This window comes from Otolemur garnettii, unplaced genomic scaffold, assembly GCF_000181295.1.
Source record: "Otolemur garnettii isolate 467f Iridium unplaced genomic scaffold, OtoGar3 scaffold00001, whole genome shotgun sequence".
Taxonomy (NCBI): Eukaryota; Metazoa; Chordata; class Mammalia; order Primates; family Galagidae; genus Otolemur; species Otolemur garnettii.
The window spans coordinates 27,752,200-27,771,748 of record NW_003852396.1 but is presented as its reverse complement, the minus strand read 5'-3'; the positions used below and the strand labels follow the sequence as shown (position 1 = coordinate 27,771,748).

Genomic DNA, 19,549 nt, shown 5'->3' with positions numbered 1-19,549 from the left:
AAAAAAAAAAAAAAAAGTTATTATAGTAAGCTGTATATAATAGCCAAAACTAAGATACCTTTTTTTTCTTATGCTCTTAAGTAGCTTAAGGGATGGGGAACCTGCAGTCTTTTTTTTGAGACATAGTCTCACTATGTCATCTTCCATAGAGTGCTGTGGCATTACAGCTCACAGCAACCTCAAACCCTTGGGCTTAAGTGATTCTTTTGCCTCAGCCTCCCAAGTATTTGGGACTACAGGCATCCACCACAATGCCCAGCTATTTTTGTTGTTGTTGTTATAGTTGTCATTGTTTAGCAGGCAGATCCAATCTGCCAGCCTCTGTGTATATGGCTGAGCTTTGGATGCTGAGCCAGGGGAACCTGCAGTTTGGAGGCCACGTGTGGCCTTCTGGATCCTTAGGTGTGGCTTTTTAACTGAATCCAAATTTTACAGAACAAATCATTCTAATAAAGGGATTTGTTCTGTAAAGTTTGGATTGGGTAGAGAGGCTGCTTTTGGGTATTTGGAAGGCCACCTGTGGCCTTGAGGCTGCAGGTTCCCTACCCCAGTAAGTTTACAGCTTTCTAATGGTATTTTTTTTTTTTTTTTAGATATTTAAAACTATTTTTTAAATTACCTTCACTGCAAACTTAAAGGAAGTCGGGGGAATCTTCTTTTTCCCCTACCCAAAGAGTTTATGAGCATGTACAGCAGCGCAAACTAATATTATAAAGAACATTATTAAAAAGGCAAAAGATAGTATCCAAAAGCAGTAGTTCAACTAAGGCATAGTGTAATTCTCAGGTAATCAGAATATCAGGATTAGCAAGATTACTTTAACCAGCAGAATTTATAGCTTAACTTCTTCATAGTTTATTAAATTACAAAAATTATGTAGTCCAACCGGGGAAAACTATTTCTAAATGACACTCCTGAATAGGTCCCCAGATTTGCTTGTTGAGATGATACTGAGTTATCCTTCCTCATGGCCTTGAACTATTCCCCAAGTGGACCACTGTTCTCTATTGCTTTTTGTATAAAGGCAAATGAAAATTTTCTGTGAACACAGCAATATTAACTGAGGTTGTAACCTGTAACATTCATCTGTGACCAGACTTGCAATTAGAGTGCCCCTCATAGATGTTCAGATACTCTGATGCCAAAAGTAGTAAAAGGGTAAGTGAACCATAACAATCAGAACTCTTGTTTATAGGACATCCGATTCTATATAAGTTCATAAGCCTGGGGTTGCAGGTTATCCAAAATAGCCATCTGTCTCATTCTGACCTAGAGCCAAAGTTTAGTACTATTCACAACCCCTCCTAACATGCCAGAGATCTTCATCACTTCAGTTATCTAAGGCATCACAGGATATAGGAAATTCTAATAGTATTTTGTGACTTTGCTTGTGTTTCTCAAATGGCTAGGCCATTCCTACTTACATTTCTTAGTCCTCCCCACTGCACAGTAGTTGTTTTTCAGCTTGATATCCAGGGAAAAGGATAAGGACTTTGAGTAGTTAAGCTGACTTAGATTTAAATCCTGACTTTTCCCTTTTCTCTTCTTTTTCCTTTTCTTTTTTTTTGTTTTTTTTTTTTGAAACGGAGCCTCAAGCTATCCCCCTGGGGTAGAGTGCCATGGCATCACAGCTCACAGCAACCTCCAACTCCTGGGCTCAAGCGAGTCTCCTGCCTCAGCCTCCCAAGTAGCTGGGACCACAGGCACCTGCCACAATGCCCGGCCATTTTTTGGTTGCAGCTGTCATTGTTGTTTGGCGGGCCCGGGCTGGGGATTCGAACCCGCCACCTTAGGTGTAGTGGCTGGCGCCTTAGCCGCTTGAGCCACAGGCGCCGAGCCTCTTTTTTCTTTTCTTAAGAGAGTCTCACTCTGTTGCCCTGGGTAGAGTGCAGTGACATCACAGCTCACCTCAAATTCTTGGGTTTAAGAGCTCCTCTTGCCTCAGTCTCCCGAGTAGTTGGGACTACAGGTGGCCACCACAATGTCCAGCTAGTTTTAGAGACAGGGTCTCACTCTTGCTCAGGCCAGTCTCCAACTCCTGAACTCAGGTGATAACCTGCCTCAGCCTTCCAGAATGCTAGGATTACAGGCATGAGCCACCGTGCCCAGCCTGCACCAAACTTTCCTGATTCCAAAATAGTCTTTAAATTTTATCATTAAGGTAGTAGTGAGATAGTAAAAGTATCCAAACGTTAAGATAGAATATAATAGAAAGTAAAGGTCTTGTTTCAAAATCTATTGTCACCATTTGTAAGCCATATATTCTTGGGAAGCATTTTTGATCTCTTTGACTCTTTGTTTTTCTCATCTGAAAAATGAGAAGGATGATACTTCATAAAATTGAATGTGTTTTTTATAAGTCTTTCTTTTACTATCATTTGGCTTATAGGCTGTAATATAATAAGGGATTAGCAGGAGGCAGAAATGAAAACAGTTAAAGTGGTAGTTAGAAAGGAGACATGTTTTCAGAATAGACCATGAGCTCTGTTAGGACAAGGACTGTTTTTTTATCCCTTTTGCCCCTGCTCCTAAGTTATTACTTGGCACATAGTAGACTGTCAAAAAATGATGGATTAATATTGCACGATGGGGTTATGTATCGTCTGCTATACTTTATTTGTAGATAAACTTAAAGTCAATTTGGATTCAGAACAAGCAGTGAAAGAAGAAAAAACAGTGGAGCAACCTCCAATGCCTGTCACTGAACCAAAGCTGGCAGCTCCTGCAGGCCTGAAGAAATCCAGCAAAAAAGCAGAGCCTGTTAAGATGCAGCAGAAGGAAAAAAAAAGGTAGGAAAATGTTGCCTGTGGGGGAAGAGCGTCTCTACTAGGGGTGAGAAGAGCTGTTTAGGGTTATTGACAGCTGGCATTTTTCAGTTGAGTACTAAGTCCTACTGAATGCCTTCATGATACAATTGTACAATCAAAATGAAGGGAAAAGCTCAATACTTTATCTACTGAAGTGGAATCAGCCAGTGTAGATAATTTAGGGCCCAAAGTAATTTTTGGCCCCATTGATCTAAATTGATTGTCTTTTCTCTCTTAATTTCTTTTAAATTTGTGGACATGGCATAAGTGTGCCTAATTGTGTGTGTGTGTGTCTGTCTGTTTTTCTCTTTAGATTGCCAAACCAGTGGTTACTGTTTCTAGTCAAATTTAACAGAAAAAGTTCTTTGTTTTCTTTTTATTTCAATGAGTTTATTTTTCAAGCGGTAAAATGTAATTAGAAAAGAAAATAAAAAGCACACAAGCTATTAAAACTAGATCCAGGAATTTGAGACACTACCTCATAGTTGGTAGGAATTAGTCTGTTGAAAGAAATTCTAAAGGACACTGTCAGCACTGATAGGCCCAGAAAGACTTGACTTTTGTGGTAAGGTTGGAGCTACTTGAGTTGAAAACATCAACAAAGTGGTGAAATTTTAGAGGGTTAGGCTCTGCCTAGTGGCCCTTGCCTACTAGGAACATAGGATATGGATGGATTAAAACGTCCCCAACCATGAGTATAACACTCATCGTTGATGGTTATTGCCAGGAATGCATTCTGCGTTTCACTAAGTGTGATGTTAAATGTAGATTTTTAGCAGTGCCCTTTACCAGACTGAAAAAGTTCTTTTCTATTCCAAGTTTGATGACAAGTTTTATCATGAATAGTTGTTGAATTTTGACAGATGCTTTTTCTGCATTTATTGAGATGCTCATATGGTGTTTTCTTAATGTGATGAATTACGTTGATTTTAGAATGTTAAACCCTTAATTCTTGGGATAAGCCACAGTCATGACATATTATCCTTTTTATATATTGCTAGGTTGAAATTGGGAATGAAACACTAAGCTTTTTTTTTTGCTCCTGTGTTGATGAGGGCTACAGGTTACTTATTTTCTGGTAATGTCTTTGGCAAGTTGCAGTGTCTAAGTTCTGCTAACTCATAAAATTGTAGTCATGCACTATACAATAATGTTTTAGTTGACAATGGATCACATATGACATAAGATTATAATGGAGCTGAAAAATTCTTACTGGCTAGTGACACTGCAGCTGTTGCAACGTGGTAGTGTAATTCCTTGCTCAAATTTGTGGTCATGATGTAAACATACTGTAGTGCCAGTTATATAAAAGTATGGCACATACAATTATGTATGTATTACATAATATTTAATAATGATAATAAATATCTATGGTACACATACTAATTTATGTGTTTACTGTACTATCCTTTTTATCGTCCTTTAAGTAGTCCTACTTTTTTTTCTTGAGACAAGGTCCTGCTTTGTTATCTAAGCTGATCTTTGAACTCCTAATTATTTTAGCCTCCCAAAGTGCTAGGATTACAGGCATGAGCCACTGTACCCAGCCTAGTACTCCTACATCTATATATATTTTTAAAAGTTAACTGTAAACAAGGGTACATGTGAATCTTTCTAAATGTAGAATATAAATGTCTTAACACAATAACTTAAGAAAATGCCATGAAGGCTATGTTAACCAGTTTGGTGAAAATATTTCAAATTGTATATAAAACCAGCACACTGTACCCCGTGACTGCATTAATATACACAGCTATGATTTAATTTAAAAAAAAAAAAAGTTAACTGTAAAACAGCCCCAGGCAGGTCCTTTTGGAGATATTCCAGAAGAAGGCATTAGTACCATATAGCTCCATACACGATATTGCCCTGAAGACCTTCCAATGGACAACACATGGAGGTGGAAGACAGTGGTAATGATGATCCTTACCCTGTGTGGGCCTAGGCTAATGCTTAAGTTTGTGTCTTTATTTTTAACAAAAACATTTTATCAGTAAAAGTAATTAAATTTTAAAAAATAGAAAAAAGCTTACAGAGTAAGGACCTAAAGAAAATATTTTTGTCTAGCTGTACAGTGTGTTTTGAGTTAAGCATTAATACAAAAGAGTAAAAAAGTTTAAAAATTTTTAAGTTTATAAAGTAAAAAAGTTATAATAAGCCTAGTTTATTATTGAAGAAAGAAAAATGTTTAATAAATTTCGTGTAGCCTCAGTGTATAGTGTTTATAAAGTTTACAGTAGTGTACAGTAATGTCCTAGTCCTTCACATTCACTTACCACTCACTCACTGCCTCATCTAGAGCAACCTCCAATCCTGCCAGCTCCATTCACGCATGGTAAGTGCCCTGTGGAGGTGTACCATGTTTTATATTTTACTGTACCTTTTCTATGTTTAGATATGTTTAAATACACAAATACCATTGTGTTCTAGTTGTCTGCAATATTCAGTATAGTGACATGCTGTACAGACTTATAGCTTAGGAGCAGTAGGCTATACCATAAAGCCTAAGTATGTAGGAGGCTATTCCATTTAGGTTAGTGTAAGCACACTCTATGATGTTCACACAATGAAATAGCCTCATAATGAATTTCTCAGAATGTGTCCCTGTCATTAAATAGCACATGACTGTGATTGGGAAGAGTTTCCTGTTTTCTGAAGGAGTTTGTGTGAGATATATATTATTTCTTTCATAAAGGTTTGATAAAATTCACCAGTGAATCCAGGTCCAGATTTTATTTGTAGGAGAGTTTTTAGCTATTCATATTTTGCTGAATTGTATTCTTACAGGAATATGTCTGTTTCATCCAAGTCATTGAGTTTATTGGCATGAAGTTGTTCATAAATACAGCCTTATTTTTTTAGTTTCTGTAGAATCTGTAATTATCACTACAGATTCCTTCACTATTTCATTCCCAATTTCTTTCTCTTTTATCAGTTTTATAAAAGACATTAATTTTATAAATATTTTCTGTCTCATTGATTTCTGCATTTCATTGTTTCCTTTTACTTTGAGTTTAATTTGTTCTTTTTCTATCTCAAGATAGAAAGACTTTTGATAGAAAATTATTTGTTGGTGGATGAGTAGTGTATTGGAACATCAGAGGAGCCAAATAATGTCAAGATGGAGTCTTAAGTTTTTATTATGTCATTGGAATCACTATAAAGGATTTTTGTGTCTTTGCTCATATTATTATTCTCTATAAAATATTTGCCCTCATTTCTACCTGATGAACTTCTACTTAGGTTTTCAAAAAAGAGTCATATTCCATAGTATTTTATTTGTGCAGTAAAATTTAACATACTGCATTTTAGCTAGTAGTATTTGTCAGAGCGTCTTGAAAACAGTATTTTCTTCCATATGTTTGCATCCTCAGTGTATAGTAAAGAGCCTTGTATGTAGATGGTAGCTTCCTTATTTAGTGCTGTTGAATGATGGAGAGGCTAAGTAGGGAAAGTAAGAAGGAATTTAGAAAAATTCTTCGTTAACCTGGTTGTACTTTCCAGTGGTCTATAGAGAGTTGGAGAAATTTTTTATTCTGGTCAACTCATGAAGTGACTTAGTTGTGGTCAGTTAGCAGAGTATCTTAGTGAGCTATTCTGATAGCCACTAAGGGTTCTTTTGTACCCTCTGGAATTAAGATTGTGGGTTATAGGGCAGAACCTATAGGAACCTATGAATACTTAATATTTGATTGCTGTAACATGTTTAATTTATTCCTGGATGGCAGCAGGGGAAAGCGAGTAGAGTTATCTGATGATGAGACAAAGGAAACTGAAAATATGAAGAAAAAAAGGAGAAGAATCAAACTTCCTGAGTCTGACAGCAGTGAAGATGAAGGTGGGCATTACTTTTAATTTTTGGTTAAGTGGATCAATTTTTATTTTGATGCTCAAGGAGCTAAAAAAGTAATTTATTGAGCAGCGCCTATGGCTCAAAGGAGTATGGTGCTGGCTGCATATACTGGAGGTGGTGGGTTCAAACCTGGCTCCAGCCAAAAACTACAAAAAAAAAAGGTAATTTATTATGGGTCACGATGAGAATAGTAATCCTGGCATTGAGAGACTTACGATACTTAACTTCAGTTTGAAATTTGCTTTATCCTTCTGACCAGAACCATGGTCTTCTGGTAATTGCCAAAGCAAGTAACATAAAGGGAGAGAGGATGTGACTATTATATATACTATCTAAATATATATACAGTTTATTTTTTTTTTAAGGGAAGAGACATTTCTTTGGTTACTTTCATGTGAGTCTTTTAAGAATTGTGATATTCTAAGTATCAAGGATAATTGGAGTGGTGTTCATACCATAGAAGGTAAAACTACTGTAAACTGGAACAGTCAACAGTACCCTTGTGGAAAGGAAATGATGCTATCTACTCTTCTAGTTTTAGATTTTGGGCAGTGCTATAAGATAGCAAACTGAATAAGGGCAAGAATCTCACCAGGAAAACTAATAAGCTTTTTAAAAGAATATCAGGTATTCAATGAGCCAAGGTCTCTTCCCACTTTGTGTGAAGGAAAGTATATAGAAAGAGAAAGACAGCTAGGCTGACCTTGTATGCTAAACAACTACCCTGAAAAGCCTGCTTTGAGAACCAGTGATGAAAAAGTTTGAATTGCTATAATTAGTTCTTCATGAATTCATGCCATAGAAAATATATTAGGAAAGCAGGGGAAATTTAGTCCAAAGGAATTCAGCATCACATAAAGATACATAGACAAATGCACTGATACTAAATGGTATTAAAAAATAATAATGAATGTGAAAAAGGAATCTGTTGTGCTATCAAAGGACAAAACTAAACTGTAAGACTGTATATTCTTACCAGAAACAGCTCTAAGAAGAATTGAAAATTGTAACAGAGGCCTCCCATAAAAAGTAGTAGCTCAGCTGTATAAGTGAATGAAAAAATATGTTATATATACAGGTGGCAGTAATGCAAAAGAAATAAATAGGTCTAAGAAATAGTACCAGGAAGTTGAACCTCTCTGTGACAGAGGTACCATCTTTGATTCTTCTGTGGATTTAGATGCTACCATTCATGCTTATGTGTTAGGATTAAAGCTTCTGATAGCCTGTGAAAGATAAAATATCCTCAGAGGTATAGCTCTTTGGAATGAGTAGGGATAGAGCGTTGTGAGTGTCCTAGAGGAGCAGTTGCTGTATTTTTATTCCTTGTCATTTATCAAAGTGTTTTGACCAAGGCTACTGAAAGAAAGATGGGCAACTCCACGTAGACACGTGGGGAAATAATTAGGAAGTAAATTTAGGAATTTGTGCAAATTGGAACAGTCTTCCTATTTCCAATCAGGAAAAGACCTTGAGGAAGATTCTGGAAAAGTCTTTAAAGTCATCAGCTGAAAGTACATTAAAAAAGTAAACTAGATACTCTGGTATTAGTGAAGGAGACAGCTTTAAGTCGAGGAATTACCATGGTTGATTGAGCACTAATTACATACTCTGAAATACTCTGTAGTTCTAATCCATAGCCCACAAAAATAATACCTATGAGTGATTAGAAATATAAGTGGGCTGGCCAAGTAGTAATCCCAGCACTCTGGGAGGCTAAAGTGGTGGATCGCTTGAGCTCAGGAGTTCAAGACCAGCCTGACCCCATCTCTAAAAATAGCTGGGTGTTATGGCAGGCACCTGTAGTCCCAGCTACTGTGGAGGCTGAGTCAATAGGATTGCTTGAGCCCAAGTGTTTGAGATTGCTGTGAGGCCACAGCATTCTACACAGGGCAACACAGTGAGAATCTGTCTCAAAATAAAAAAAGAAGAAAGAAAAAAAGAAATATGAGGGGGCTTATTTAGTTTTGAAAGGATTGTGAAGAAATGTCATAGAGGCAAATAACCTATAATAACAGATGATATAGAGCAGGGCTCTCAGAGTTTTTTCTCTGACACAGAGTTTTTGACATCTGAATAAATTTATAAACCTGCCATTTGATTCTTAAATTTCTTACTTTTCTCAAAGCCAGTGAGATTTTATTTTAAATCTTTACACAGTCTCTAACTTACTGCTTTATTTATGTTATCCTGAATATGTAATACACTATTTTAAGCTATCATTAGAAATTAACAGAGCACTGGCAAGAGTGGAGAATATCAAGGACCTTGGATCAGACAGACTTGGGTTTAAATCTTACCACTACCACTTACTGTGTGACTTTAGGCAGATTACTTAATTTTTTAAATTCCTTGTTTCCACATCTCTAAAGTGGGGATGTTACCACGAAAATTGCGTAGGCTTTCTATGAACATCAAATAAGATGGTACGTCACAAGTGCTAGGACAGTGCTTGATACATAGTTGATTTTCTTATTACTTACTTCACTCGTCCTGTTGAGATGTCCAGTAAATGTTTAGCAGTAGTGAATGCACTGGGGAGTATCTTATCTCAGAAAATTCCCTTCAGTTTCCTATCTGACTCTCTGCCCAAGGGACTATTGTTTCTCCTTCACCCTGACAGGGTCATAAGCACCTTTAGTGATTCTACATGCTCTCTTTGTAAGGAAAAAAAGAAAAGGCTAGACCCAGAAAGAAATAACTTCATTCCTGCATTACTAGGAAGAAATACAGTCTTAACTGATATGTTTTCAGTTCTTTCATTCCAGGATGAATGGATGCTCCTCCTCATTCCAAATTTAGTTTAGAAAGTGATAGTTTTTCTTTACTTAAAAAAAAAAAATGTGTGTGTGTATGTGTATAGTTACTCTGTATTCAATGCCGTGGAAATTGTGATGTTGCTGCCTCTTTGGAATTTTATTTGTTTGTTTGTTTGTTTGTTCTTTTGAGTTTGAGTGATCCTCTTGCCTCAGCCTCCTGAATAGCTGGAACTAAGATATCTGCCATATGCCCAACTTGTTTTTCTGTTTTTAATAGAGACAGGGTCTTGCTCTTGCTCAGGCTGATCTTGAACTGCTGAAGTCAACCAGTCCACCTGCCTTCAGCGTCCCACGGTGGTAGGATTACAGGCATGAGCTGCCACGCCTCGCTTCTCTTTGGAATTTTAGTGTTCAGAGTGGAGATACAGATAACTAGTTGCATATAGTGCAATAAGAAGGGTCTTAGAGGGTACCACTAGGATTAAGTGTTTCTTTGGTTAAGTCAAATGGTTACAGAACTGGAAATAGAATAATAACACCTAAACTTATTACTGTGAGTGCTCAAAATTTCTTTTCTTTAGTTTCCTCACTAGCTAATCTTTCCTCCTACCACTGTAACTTGCTACCATTGTGGCCCAACTATGTTAATAACTATTCCTTCACAGCAATGCATGCTTGCTTCTGGTTTTTAACATGTCTTACTTGAACTCACATCTTGGTCTAGCCTCCCAGAGCTGGGTTAATAGCTGGACCACTTTCCTTTTATGTTTCTGTCTCTTGTTTCCCAGAGCTTGTAAAGTTTGGGAGTCCATTTCATACTTGAAGTGTGTGTAGTTTATTGTTTTGTTTTGGCTCTTTTCCGCTTCACCTCTTTAGGTCATTTGGCCTTGAACCCTCCCCTGTCATAATTTTTAACACTGACCTAATCAGTTGGGAAAATTTTAGATCCAAGACTTGTGCTAAGAATTTAAATATAGCCAGGAGATTCAGGGAGCAGGTGAGGCTAAGCAGCTTCCCAGGCTTCAGACCAGCAATTTCTTTGTGGTCATTAAGCAAAAGGTCAGCTGAGGATTTTCACTTCCTCTCTTATGGGCCTTATACTACTGTTTCTGGAACTGCTGAGGAATGTTGGCATTCTTCTGGTGGTGCTCTTTTCTTGTGTGATACCACTTCTATAGCAATATTTGTTTGCTTATTACCAAAAGTATTCTTTCCCATTAGTCTCAGTGTAGCAGAACAAGCCTCATCAGTGGGGTGATCTCTAGGAATAATTCCTATACAAAAATATTTATATTTTTATTTGTGAATTTATGTAGATAGTCTCACTCTGTTGCCCAGGCTGGAGTACCACAGCATCACCTCCCAAGTAGCTGGAACCATAGACACCCACCATGATGCCTGGGTAATTTTTTTGTATTTTAGTAGAGACAGGGTGTCATTCCTTCTCAGGCTAGTCTAGAACTCCTGAGCTCAAGTGATCCTCCTGCCTTGGCCTCCCAGAGTACTAAAATTAAAGGTATGAGCCACCACACCTGGCCCCTATACAAAATACTAAGCAGGTCTTAGTTGTTAGAACTTTACTGTGACATCATTTCAAAGATGATCTTTCTACCTCAAATTTATGCTCTTAACATCACCCAGAAATTTTCAGTCTAATAGATATTTTAGGTGATGCGAGTAATCCTTAGATCATAATCACAAAGACTCTGGCATGGAACAAAAGAAAATGTCTGGTCCTGAATGATAAGCTAAGGTAGCAGGGAATATTGGAAATAACAAGGCTGTGGAATCAGACTAACTTAGGATTAAAACCTCCTGTCTCAGTGGCAAGTTAAGGAACCTCTCTAAATCTGTTTACTCAATTGTAATGTGCAAATAATAATATCTGTCTCTTAGGATTGTTATGAGAATAAAGTGAAATACATGGCACACGGTAGATAATCAGTGAATATTTAAAAATCAGCTTCATGCCCTGACTTAGCTACAAAAGAAAATTTAGTTAAGATACTTCTAGCTCTAATAATGCTTGATTCTCTGATTTTATTTGTATAAAATTAATAAAATTGTATTTATATAAAAATAAAATTTAAACATAACTGTATAACCATAAAGTTCTTGGTTATCATGAATTTTTGCTTCCAAAATGCCCTTGCTGGACATAGAAGCTTGGAGAATTGGTGGAGAAGCTTTGTGCTCATAGTTCTTTCCTTTATCTAAGCTTATTTCATTATTTCAGTCTTCCCAGACTCTCCTGGGGCTTCTGAAGCTGAGTCTCCATCCCTACCTCCTCCTGTGTCTCCACCTCTTGAACCAGTGCCAAAGACTGATTCTGAACCTCCTTCCATCAAGGTAAAACTTTATACTGCGAAGTTTGCATTTCAGTGTGTCCTTTAGTCCAAAGATCTGTGACTACTACATGTAATCAGTTCACTTGCTGTATACTTCACAAATGCCAGTAGGTGGCTCTTGTCTCATTTTGCTGCCCTACAGGTTGTACAGAATGGACATTCACTCCCTTCTCACCTGCAAGGGAAATTTCACTGTAGGCATAGTCTCAGGAAGGCTGTGTGCAGATGTGAACCCTAGAAGCTGTTTTGTTTTTCATGACCTTCAGCATCACTGCTATGTTACACAACTCCTGTTAGAATACTGCAAAAAGAAACCCTGCATACATCAGAGTAAAGCGTGAAAGACAGTGGAGAATGAACAACTCACACACATTTGTTGCTGTTTAGAAGCTCTTCTGGAAAAGGGCTGGATGAGAAAAACTGTCAACCCATGGAGAAATACAGAGGGTTTTTTTTGTTTTTTTGTTTGGTTTTTTTGAGACAAGGTCTCACTCTGTTGCCTAGGCTAGAATGCCGTGGCATGAGTGTCTTGCTGCTGCCTCAAGTGATTCTCTCACCTCAGCCTCCTGAGCAGGTGGGACCACAAGCTCACACCTGGCTAATTTCCATATTTTTGCAGAAATGGGGTCTCATTCTTGCTCAAGTTAGGGGAAGTACAGTTTGGAATGATCTTCAGCTGCATCTTATCCACATTTGTTAGTGTAGATAATGAAAAGATAATGGGTGCTGACAAGTTTTTTCTTTCTGATTATTAGTTTTCCTTTAATTTATTGTGTTCAGACTATCATTTAAACCTTACACTGATCTCCTCATTAGCTGAAGAGGAAATGAGATGAAAGAGTCCAGTGGAGATAAAAGGGCAGTTGGTATATTAGTAAGTCTTATGTGAGACTAAATTAGATGAGCATAATGCTGAAATGTCAGTGCTGATATATACCAAATATCTACTGCAAGGGCATATGCCATAGAAACCATTGGTCTGGTTTAGGGAATGTCTCTATGTTTTCCTCTATCTGCATAGTGCTCCATTAAAGCCCTTACCATGGTGTATCACAGTGGTCTGCTTTTTAACCATGGTGCCTGTACTACTCAATAAAAGTTTGTTGACTGGGCTTGGTGCCTGTGGCTCAATGGCTAAGGCGCCAGCCACGTACACTCAAGGTGGTGGGTTCGAATCTAGCCTGGGCTGCCAAACAACAATGATGGCTGCAACCAAAAAATAGCCAGGCATTGTGGTGGGCGCCTGTAGTCCCAGCTACTCGGGAGGCTGAGGCAGAAGACTCGCTTGAGCCCAGGAGTTGGAGGTTGCTATGAGCTATGATGCCACAGCCCTCTACCCAGGGGGACAGCTTGAGGCTCCTGTCTCAAAAAAAAAAAAAAAGTTTGTTGACTGAACATAATTCTTTCTTTAGCATGCTATTTTTCTTCTTATAAACAATGAAATATCAAGCTTGTGCATACAATGAACATAGCTTGTCTGGGTGGCTGGGTTGGTACCCAAAACTTAATGTGTAGAGTTGCTCTGTGAACTTTTTCATCATAGTAGAATATTGGAGGGTGTTTATTATAGATTTTATTGGTGTTATTTTTTTCTAATTTAGTTTCATTGGTCAACTTAGCATGGTATTCTCTGATCTTTTAGAGCTCAAGTGGTGAAAACAAAAGAAAACGAAGACGTGTACTGAAATCTAAAACTTTTGTGGATGAAGATGGCTGTATGGGTAAGACAGATTTTTGGCTCCAAATCCAGAGATGGGATCTCTTACTACTGTAGAGAGGCACCATAATCCTTTTTAGAGCAGCACATCTCAAACTTTAATTCGCATATGAATCACCCCACCAAGTGATACTGATGCTGTTTTTCTGTGGCCCACACTTTGGGTAGCAGACTATAGAGAATGCTATGACTAAATTCAGAACACCTTATTTGATAAAGCTAAGTGCTGTAAAAAGTGAGCACTGAGATCTTTGCTAATACCCTCTCTGGTGGGCATTTTCTTGATCTGTGGAATGGAGGTAAACTATTTTTCTTAACTGTGGGGTTGTTGTGAAGATTCAGGTGACATAATATATCTTAAAACATTCTCAAGATGGAAACCACAGTACAAACTTAAGATGTTATCATAGATGTCAAGAAACATTTGTTTTTTTAGAATGGTGGTTTTATAAATTTGAACAATGGAAAAGAAACTGTTATGCATGATTAGACTCTGAAGAGAGTATCAAGAGTGTTCTGTGGTATTCGGTTCCATTTGTCCTTCAGAGGGGTATGACTCATTCAGAGTGCTTCCTTTATATTTTCTATTTGTAAGCCATGTTAGGTAAAAGCATGTGCTTGTTATGAAGGCCAGGAGAAGAGTTAGAATTCAGTCTTTGAGTTACTGGCTGATTCTTCAGCCATGTTCTAGTTTCTTCCCTTTCCACAATAAAGCAAGACTTCTGTGAGCCTTTTAGGATATAGGAGTTGAGTGAGGCCTGAGAGTTTTTGCATTTGAGAAGAGCTGTGTGTTTAGGCTCTTAAACTTTAAACATTGTGTTGGTTTTATAGCCCATGATCATCATTTCTCCTTTACTGTGACACCTGTCACAGTTTGGATCTCCTAAAGAAGATTGGTTTTACCCTTTCTTAATTTTCTTTTTCTACTTCAAATTTCTGTTTTAAAGAGATTGTTTCATTGGAAAAGAAACCACTTTTCCTAGGCAAAATGGTTCTCAAAACTAGTGAAGACATTCTGTTGGTTGTGTGCCCTGTCTTTATTACCTACCTCTTATTCCTCTGAAAAGGCCTCTGCCATTTTAATTGTAGCATGTGATTGGGGAATAAAAATCTTTACATGTGGAAAGTCTGTCTTTTCAGTGCCAAATTTCTTGTGAACTTATGAATTCTGGACTTTGAGTGGGCTTTTTGTTCTTTTTTGGCTTTCAGTCTTCTAATAGTTCATTTTCAAGCCTCTAGGTTTGGCCATTGGTCATGATATATGTATTTACTTTTGAATTTCTCATTCTGTTTTTTCTTTTAAATTTAAGAAGACAAAAGCATCAGTGCCAGTTTTTTCTTCCTCCTCTACCCCAGAAGAAATAAATCAAATGCATCTTTGTGAGAGTTCATTGGGAATTTATGGCTAATTACCTATTGCTTTGTTTAAAACATAGTACTCAAGTTTTGGCCAGGTGTGTGATGTGGACTTCTTTACACTCCTGTCTCCAGACAGGGACTATTAAGATCCTTGGATGCAACAATGAAAACTGTGATCACAGAGCACTTTTAAAAAGGTTTTTAGTCCAAGCTTAACCTAATGAATCTTGGCTTTGGTTACCAACAAAGGAGTTCTGCTTTGCCCTCTCTGCTCAGACTGTTCCAGATGTACCCGCACAGGAGGCTTACCCTGTCCTGTGCTGGATCAGGTTTGTTCTACGGCTTTAGAAAGCTGATCTTTCCCTTTCTGTGAGTTTAAATCAGAGATTGAGGAGTTTAGCCCCTGAAATATTCAGTTTGGGATGGACTCTTGGACAAGTGGTGGATTTTTAAGAGCAGAACAGTTGAACGAAAAGGAAATTTGATGCTATCCATGCAAACCAGGCTTTTGTTTTCTTTTTTTTCAATGGCAGCCCAAAGAAGTGTTGGACTCAGCTAAAATAAAAGTCCTACACTTTCAAGTTGACAACTCCTTTGTCCTAGACAAACTCCTAGTCCTAGACAACTCCTAGTCCTTTGCAGTAGCTATACCTTTGAATGTACAAAATACTCCTTTTAACTCTTAAGGTATACCAAGTATGTTCCTAAAGAAATACTGTTGGTGGCTCGGCGCCTATAGCTCAGCTGGCTAAGGCGCCAGCCACGTACACCTAAGGTGGCGGGTTCGAATCCCCAGCCCGGACCCACCAAACAACAATGACGGCTGCAACCGAAAAAATAGCCGGGCGTTGTGGCGGGCGCCTGTGGTCCTAGCTACTTGGGAGGCGGAGGCAGGAGACTCGCTTGAGCCCAGGAGTTGGAGGTTGCTGTGAGCTGTAATGCCACGGCACTCTGCCCAGGGGGACAGCTTGAGGCTCTGTCTCAAAAAAAAAAAAGAAAAGAAAAGAAATACTGTTGGTGCTGCTCTGTTTTTTAACTCCTCCGAGCAAGTTATTGCACAAAACTGGCAAAGAGACAGCCAGTGGTTCCATTACTAAATAATGAAATCGAGTCGGGTGTTGTGGCTTATACTATAATCCCAGCGGCTAGGGAGGCTGAGGCAGGAGGATTGCTTGAGGCCAGGAATTTGAGGCCTGCCTGAGCAACATAGTGAGCTCCCATCTCTAAAAAATCGATGTGGTGATTGTACCTGTAACAACAGCTACTTGGGAGGCTAAGGCAGAAGGAACAATTGAGGGCATGAGTTTAAGAACAGCGTGGGCAATAGTGAGACCTCATCTCTTTGGGAAAAAGCGGGGGGCAATGAAATAATGAGCTAATTGATGGTGCTAAAATGTAATGTTATAGACATGTTGCCATTTGAATACAAAATATAGCTTATGAAGGAGCAGAGTCATCCACCAACTAGTAGTGAGTCATTTCCTTTCTATATCTGTAGATGGCTCTTCAGACTTTCCTAATTTAAGGTATTTAATAAATAACAGCTCATAATTTCGTCTCATTCGTTCAGTTACATAATGCTTTTAAAGATTCATGTGAGATGAGGGTAATGGTCTGGAATCATAATTGCTGAACTAATACGTGTGCCATGGAAATTCCCTATGTATTTTAGACCAACATTTCTCAAACTTGGCTATGTGCATTTCTTGAAGATCTTGCTGTAATTGAAATTCTGGTTCAGCAGGCCAGGGGTGAGACTCAAGATTCTGTATCTCTAATAAGCTCATGAGAGCTTCTGATACCTCTGATCTGTAGAGCAGTGTTTGAGTTGTAAGGCCTTTGAAAACACTTAATATAATTTAATGTTTACCAAATTGTTCAGCCTCCAAGTGATCAGGAGTTATCGAAGTGAGTCTTAGGCTCTTAAGAGTAAAGACAAATTCTAGGAACTCTTGGAGATAGGATTGTTAATTATTCAGTCTATGTAGGATTAGACGGATAAGGGCCAAGAAATGCTCCAGTGATAACAGCATTTTAACATTTTAAACAGGGGAGGAAGGAACTTTGATTCTCAAAGTATGTCCCCACACCAGCAACATCAGCATTACCTGGGAACGTGTTAGAAAAGGAAATTCTTGGGTCCTACCTGAGATCTACTGTATCTGAAACTTCGGAAATAAATCTAGCAGTTTGTGTTTTAACAAGCCCTCCAGATGGCTCTGATGCACATTAAATTTGAGATCATGTAAGTGTCAGACTAGGTTTTAGAACACAAAGATATTTGATTCCAAAACTTTAGGATAGTTTATGTATTTTATTAGAAATAATTATCAATAATTAAGAGCTGGAGACTATTGTTGTTCTGTAATGAGAAAAAGTACCTTTCACTTTAACCTCTTGAGCCTTTATTGTGCCTAGAAGGTTATTCTTTTCAGCTAAAAAAAAAAAAAAAAAAGAAGAAGTGTTTTCTTTCACTGTTTCTCTATCACTTGCTGCAACCAGAAAGGCTGAGAAATAATTTAGATGATGTTGGTTATATAGCTGCTGCAGCTCTCTAAAGTCACAGGAAGGTGGCATCATACTGTTTTTTGTGGTTGGTATATGTATTGCAGTAGTATGAAAGAAACCGCCTAAATTCTGTGACGTTGTGTTTGGAAGGCACAGTCTGTGCCTGTGCCCTTTGGGAATTGCTCATAATGAGTACTCACTGGTATAGTTCTTCTCCAAGTTTCCCTTGGGGAGGGCTCGATGAGTTTTAATAGCAGTGAGAAAGTTAAATTATGCTTTTGGCTGATAAGGAGTAAGAACTGGTAACTTTGTTTCTCATTTTATCATTGTCCTTCCTTAAAACTATCAAGAGTGTTATCTGATAGAGTTTGTTTGAGATAGTCACCTTCATGATACAGACTACTACTAAATCTTGGGTTAATCAGCAGCCATTCAGAACTAAGAACCAGTTGAATAACTAATCTCCAATTTTCTGTACTTCAGATGTGCAAAGAGTAGGTTGACATCAAGAGGGTCTGTGGTGGTGAGCTTGGCTTAGCTAGAGAGAATGGGGTGGGCAAATAGACTACAAATTGAAGACTAGAAATGGGGAGTAGGCAGGCACTGTGAGTCAGGGAGATGAGGCTTAAGAAGCCAACCAAAGTGTAGAGTTTATAAGTAGGTGTTTGAGATACAGACAATTCAAATGTAGAGCTCAGGAAATTGGCTAGTATAGACTAGGACCCACAGAAAGCATTTGGGCAATTAAATGATAAAGTCCCATTTAAAAGCATGGGACATAGAAACAAGGGAGGAAGAGTGAATGTTAATTCTGAGCCCCAAATAGAGACTGTGAGCTCAGGATTCCACTTAATTCCTACCTGAGGCTACATCTGCTCTTCCAATAGGAGAAAGGTTTGGTGCTGGGTAAGCACACCTATCTTAATCAGAGGGTCTATGGTGATGGGGTGAGCAAGACATCTCATCTCTTACTAGAGTAAATGACTCGCCTACCTATATTCTATTTTTTTCTACCAGTGACTGAAAAAGTCTACGAGAGTGAATCCTGCACAGATAGTGAAGAGGAGCTCAAGATGAAGACATCCTCTGTACACAGACCCTCTGCCATGCCTGTGAAGAAAGAACCCAGAGAGGAACGAAAGGGTCCCAAGAAAGGGACTGCTGCTCTGGGCAAAGCCAACAGACAAGTGTCTATTACTGGCTTCTTCCAGAAGAAATAAACTATCATCTCTGGTAGGTCAGAGACTTGGAGTGGTCAAGGGAGAGACCAAGAAGTATAGACTCTTCACTTACTGTGTAAGTTCATCTAGATGCTTACCTCACCTGTTTCAAAAGACTTCTTTCATCCTGTGAGGTTTATACTATTTCTGGTTTATAACCAAAAGGAAATCACCTGGAAGCAGGAAGCAAAATAATATTTTAAAAGCTGTTACCTTCTAATGACATTTGTTAAGCACAGTCTTCGGTCTGTTGAGACTTTATTCCAAATTAAACTGGAACAGGTTTCAGAATTGTCATTGAAGCCGTTTAATGGCTAATCCACTGTGCCCCACTCACCCTATGCCCTGATCTATATATGGTGCAGGAAGTATTCCTTCTTGTTCCTCTGTGTTCTATGAACTTGTATGGGTGTTTTTTACCTCTGAATTCTAGTAAATGAATTTACTACTCCCCATCCTCCTATCTTCTGTTCTCCACACTTCTGTCCCCTAACCCCATGAAGCTGTTTTCTGTACGTCTTTTAAATCTTGGTTGGTCTAAGGCTGAAACAAAAATCTTCCTGTAATCCTCTCCCTCCATCATTCAGTACACTGACACCTGGCTACAAACCAGGACAGCTTGTGTTCTGCCCCTTTCACAAAAGCTCTCTAGACCTTCACTTGTAATTAGTGGTTAGGGAAAAGCCTCAGGCAGAACACAAATAGAAATTTAATGATGTATTCAACTCCACCAGAAATTACTTAGTCAGCATGGACGATATTAGAGGAGTTGTCATGTTGCTGACAGAGAGCGTGCTTTTTGCTGCTCTGTGTGCTTTGCTGGTCTCCCCCTTCTCACTCTCAATACTTAGAGTGAAACCCATACAATGAGATAAAGACTAAAAAGAGAAACTTTTTCCTTTATACAGTGTACAACAGTTGAATAAAATTTCTCCTTCCCAAGAATGTGGAATGTTCAGAAACAGTAATTTTCTAGTA

General features: G+C 38.3%; 1 protein-coding gene across 2 annotated transcripts in view; it reads left to right on the top strand.

Annotated features, from left to right (window-relative positions):
- POLD3 (DNA polymerase delta 3, accessory subunit) overlaps positions 1-19,549 on the top strand; it is a 52,416-nt gene extending 32,867 nt beyond the window's left edge. The window contains exons 8-12 of one of the 2 annotated variants that reach the window (XM_003780903.3): positions 2,624-2,789; positions 6,539-6,645; positions 11,656-11,768; positions 13,410-13,488; positions 18,369-19,549. In XM_003780903.3, the coding sequence (XP_003780951.1) occupies positions 2,624-2,789; positions 6,539-6,645; positions 11,656-11,768; positions 13,410-13,488; positions 18,369-18,571 (668 nt within the window). In that variant the 3' untranslated portion in view covers positions 18,572-19,549. Of the gene's footprint in view, positions 1-2,623; positions 2,790-6,535; positions 6,646-11,655; positions 11,769-13,409; positions 13,489-18,368 lie in introns of both variants that reach the window. The other variant, XM_012814183.2, reaches the window with a different exon arrangement.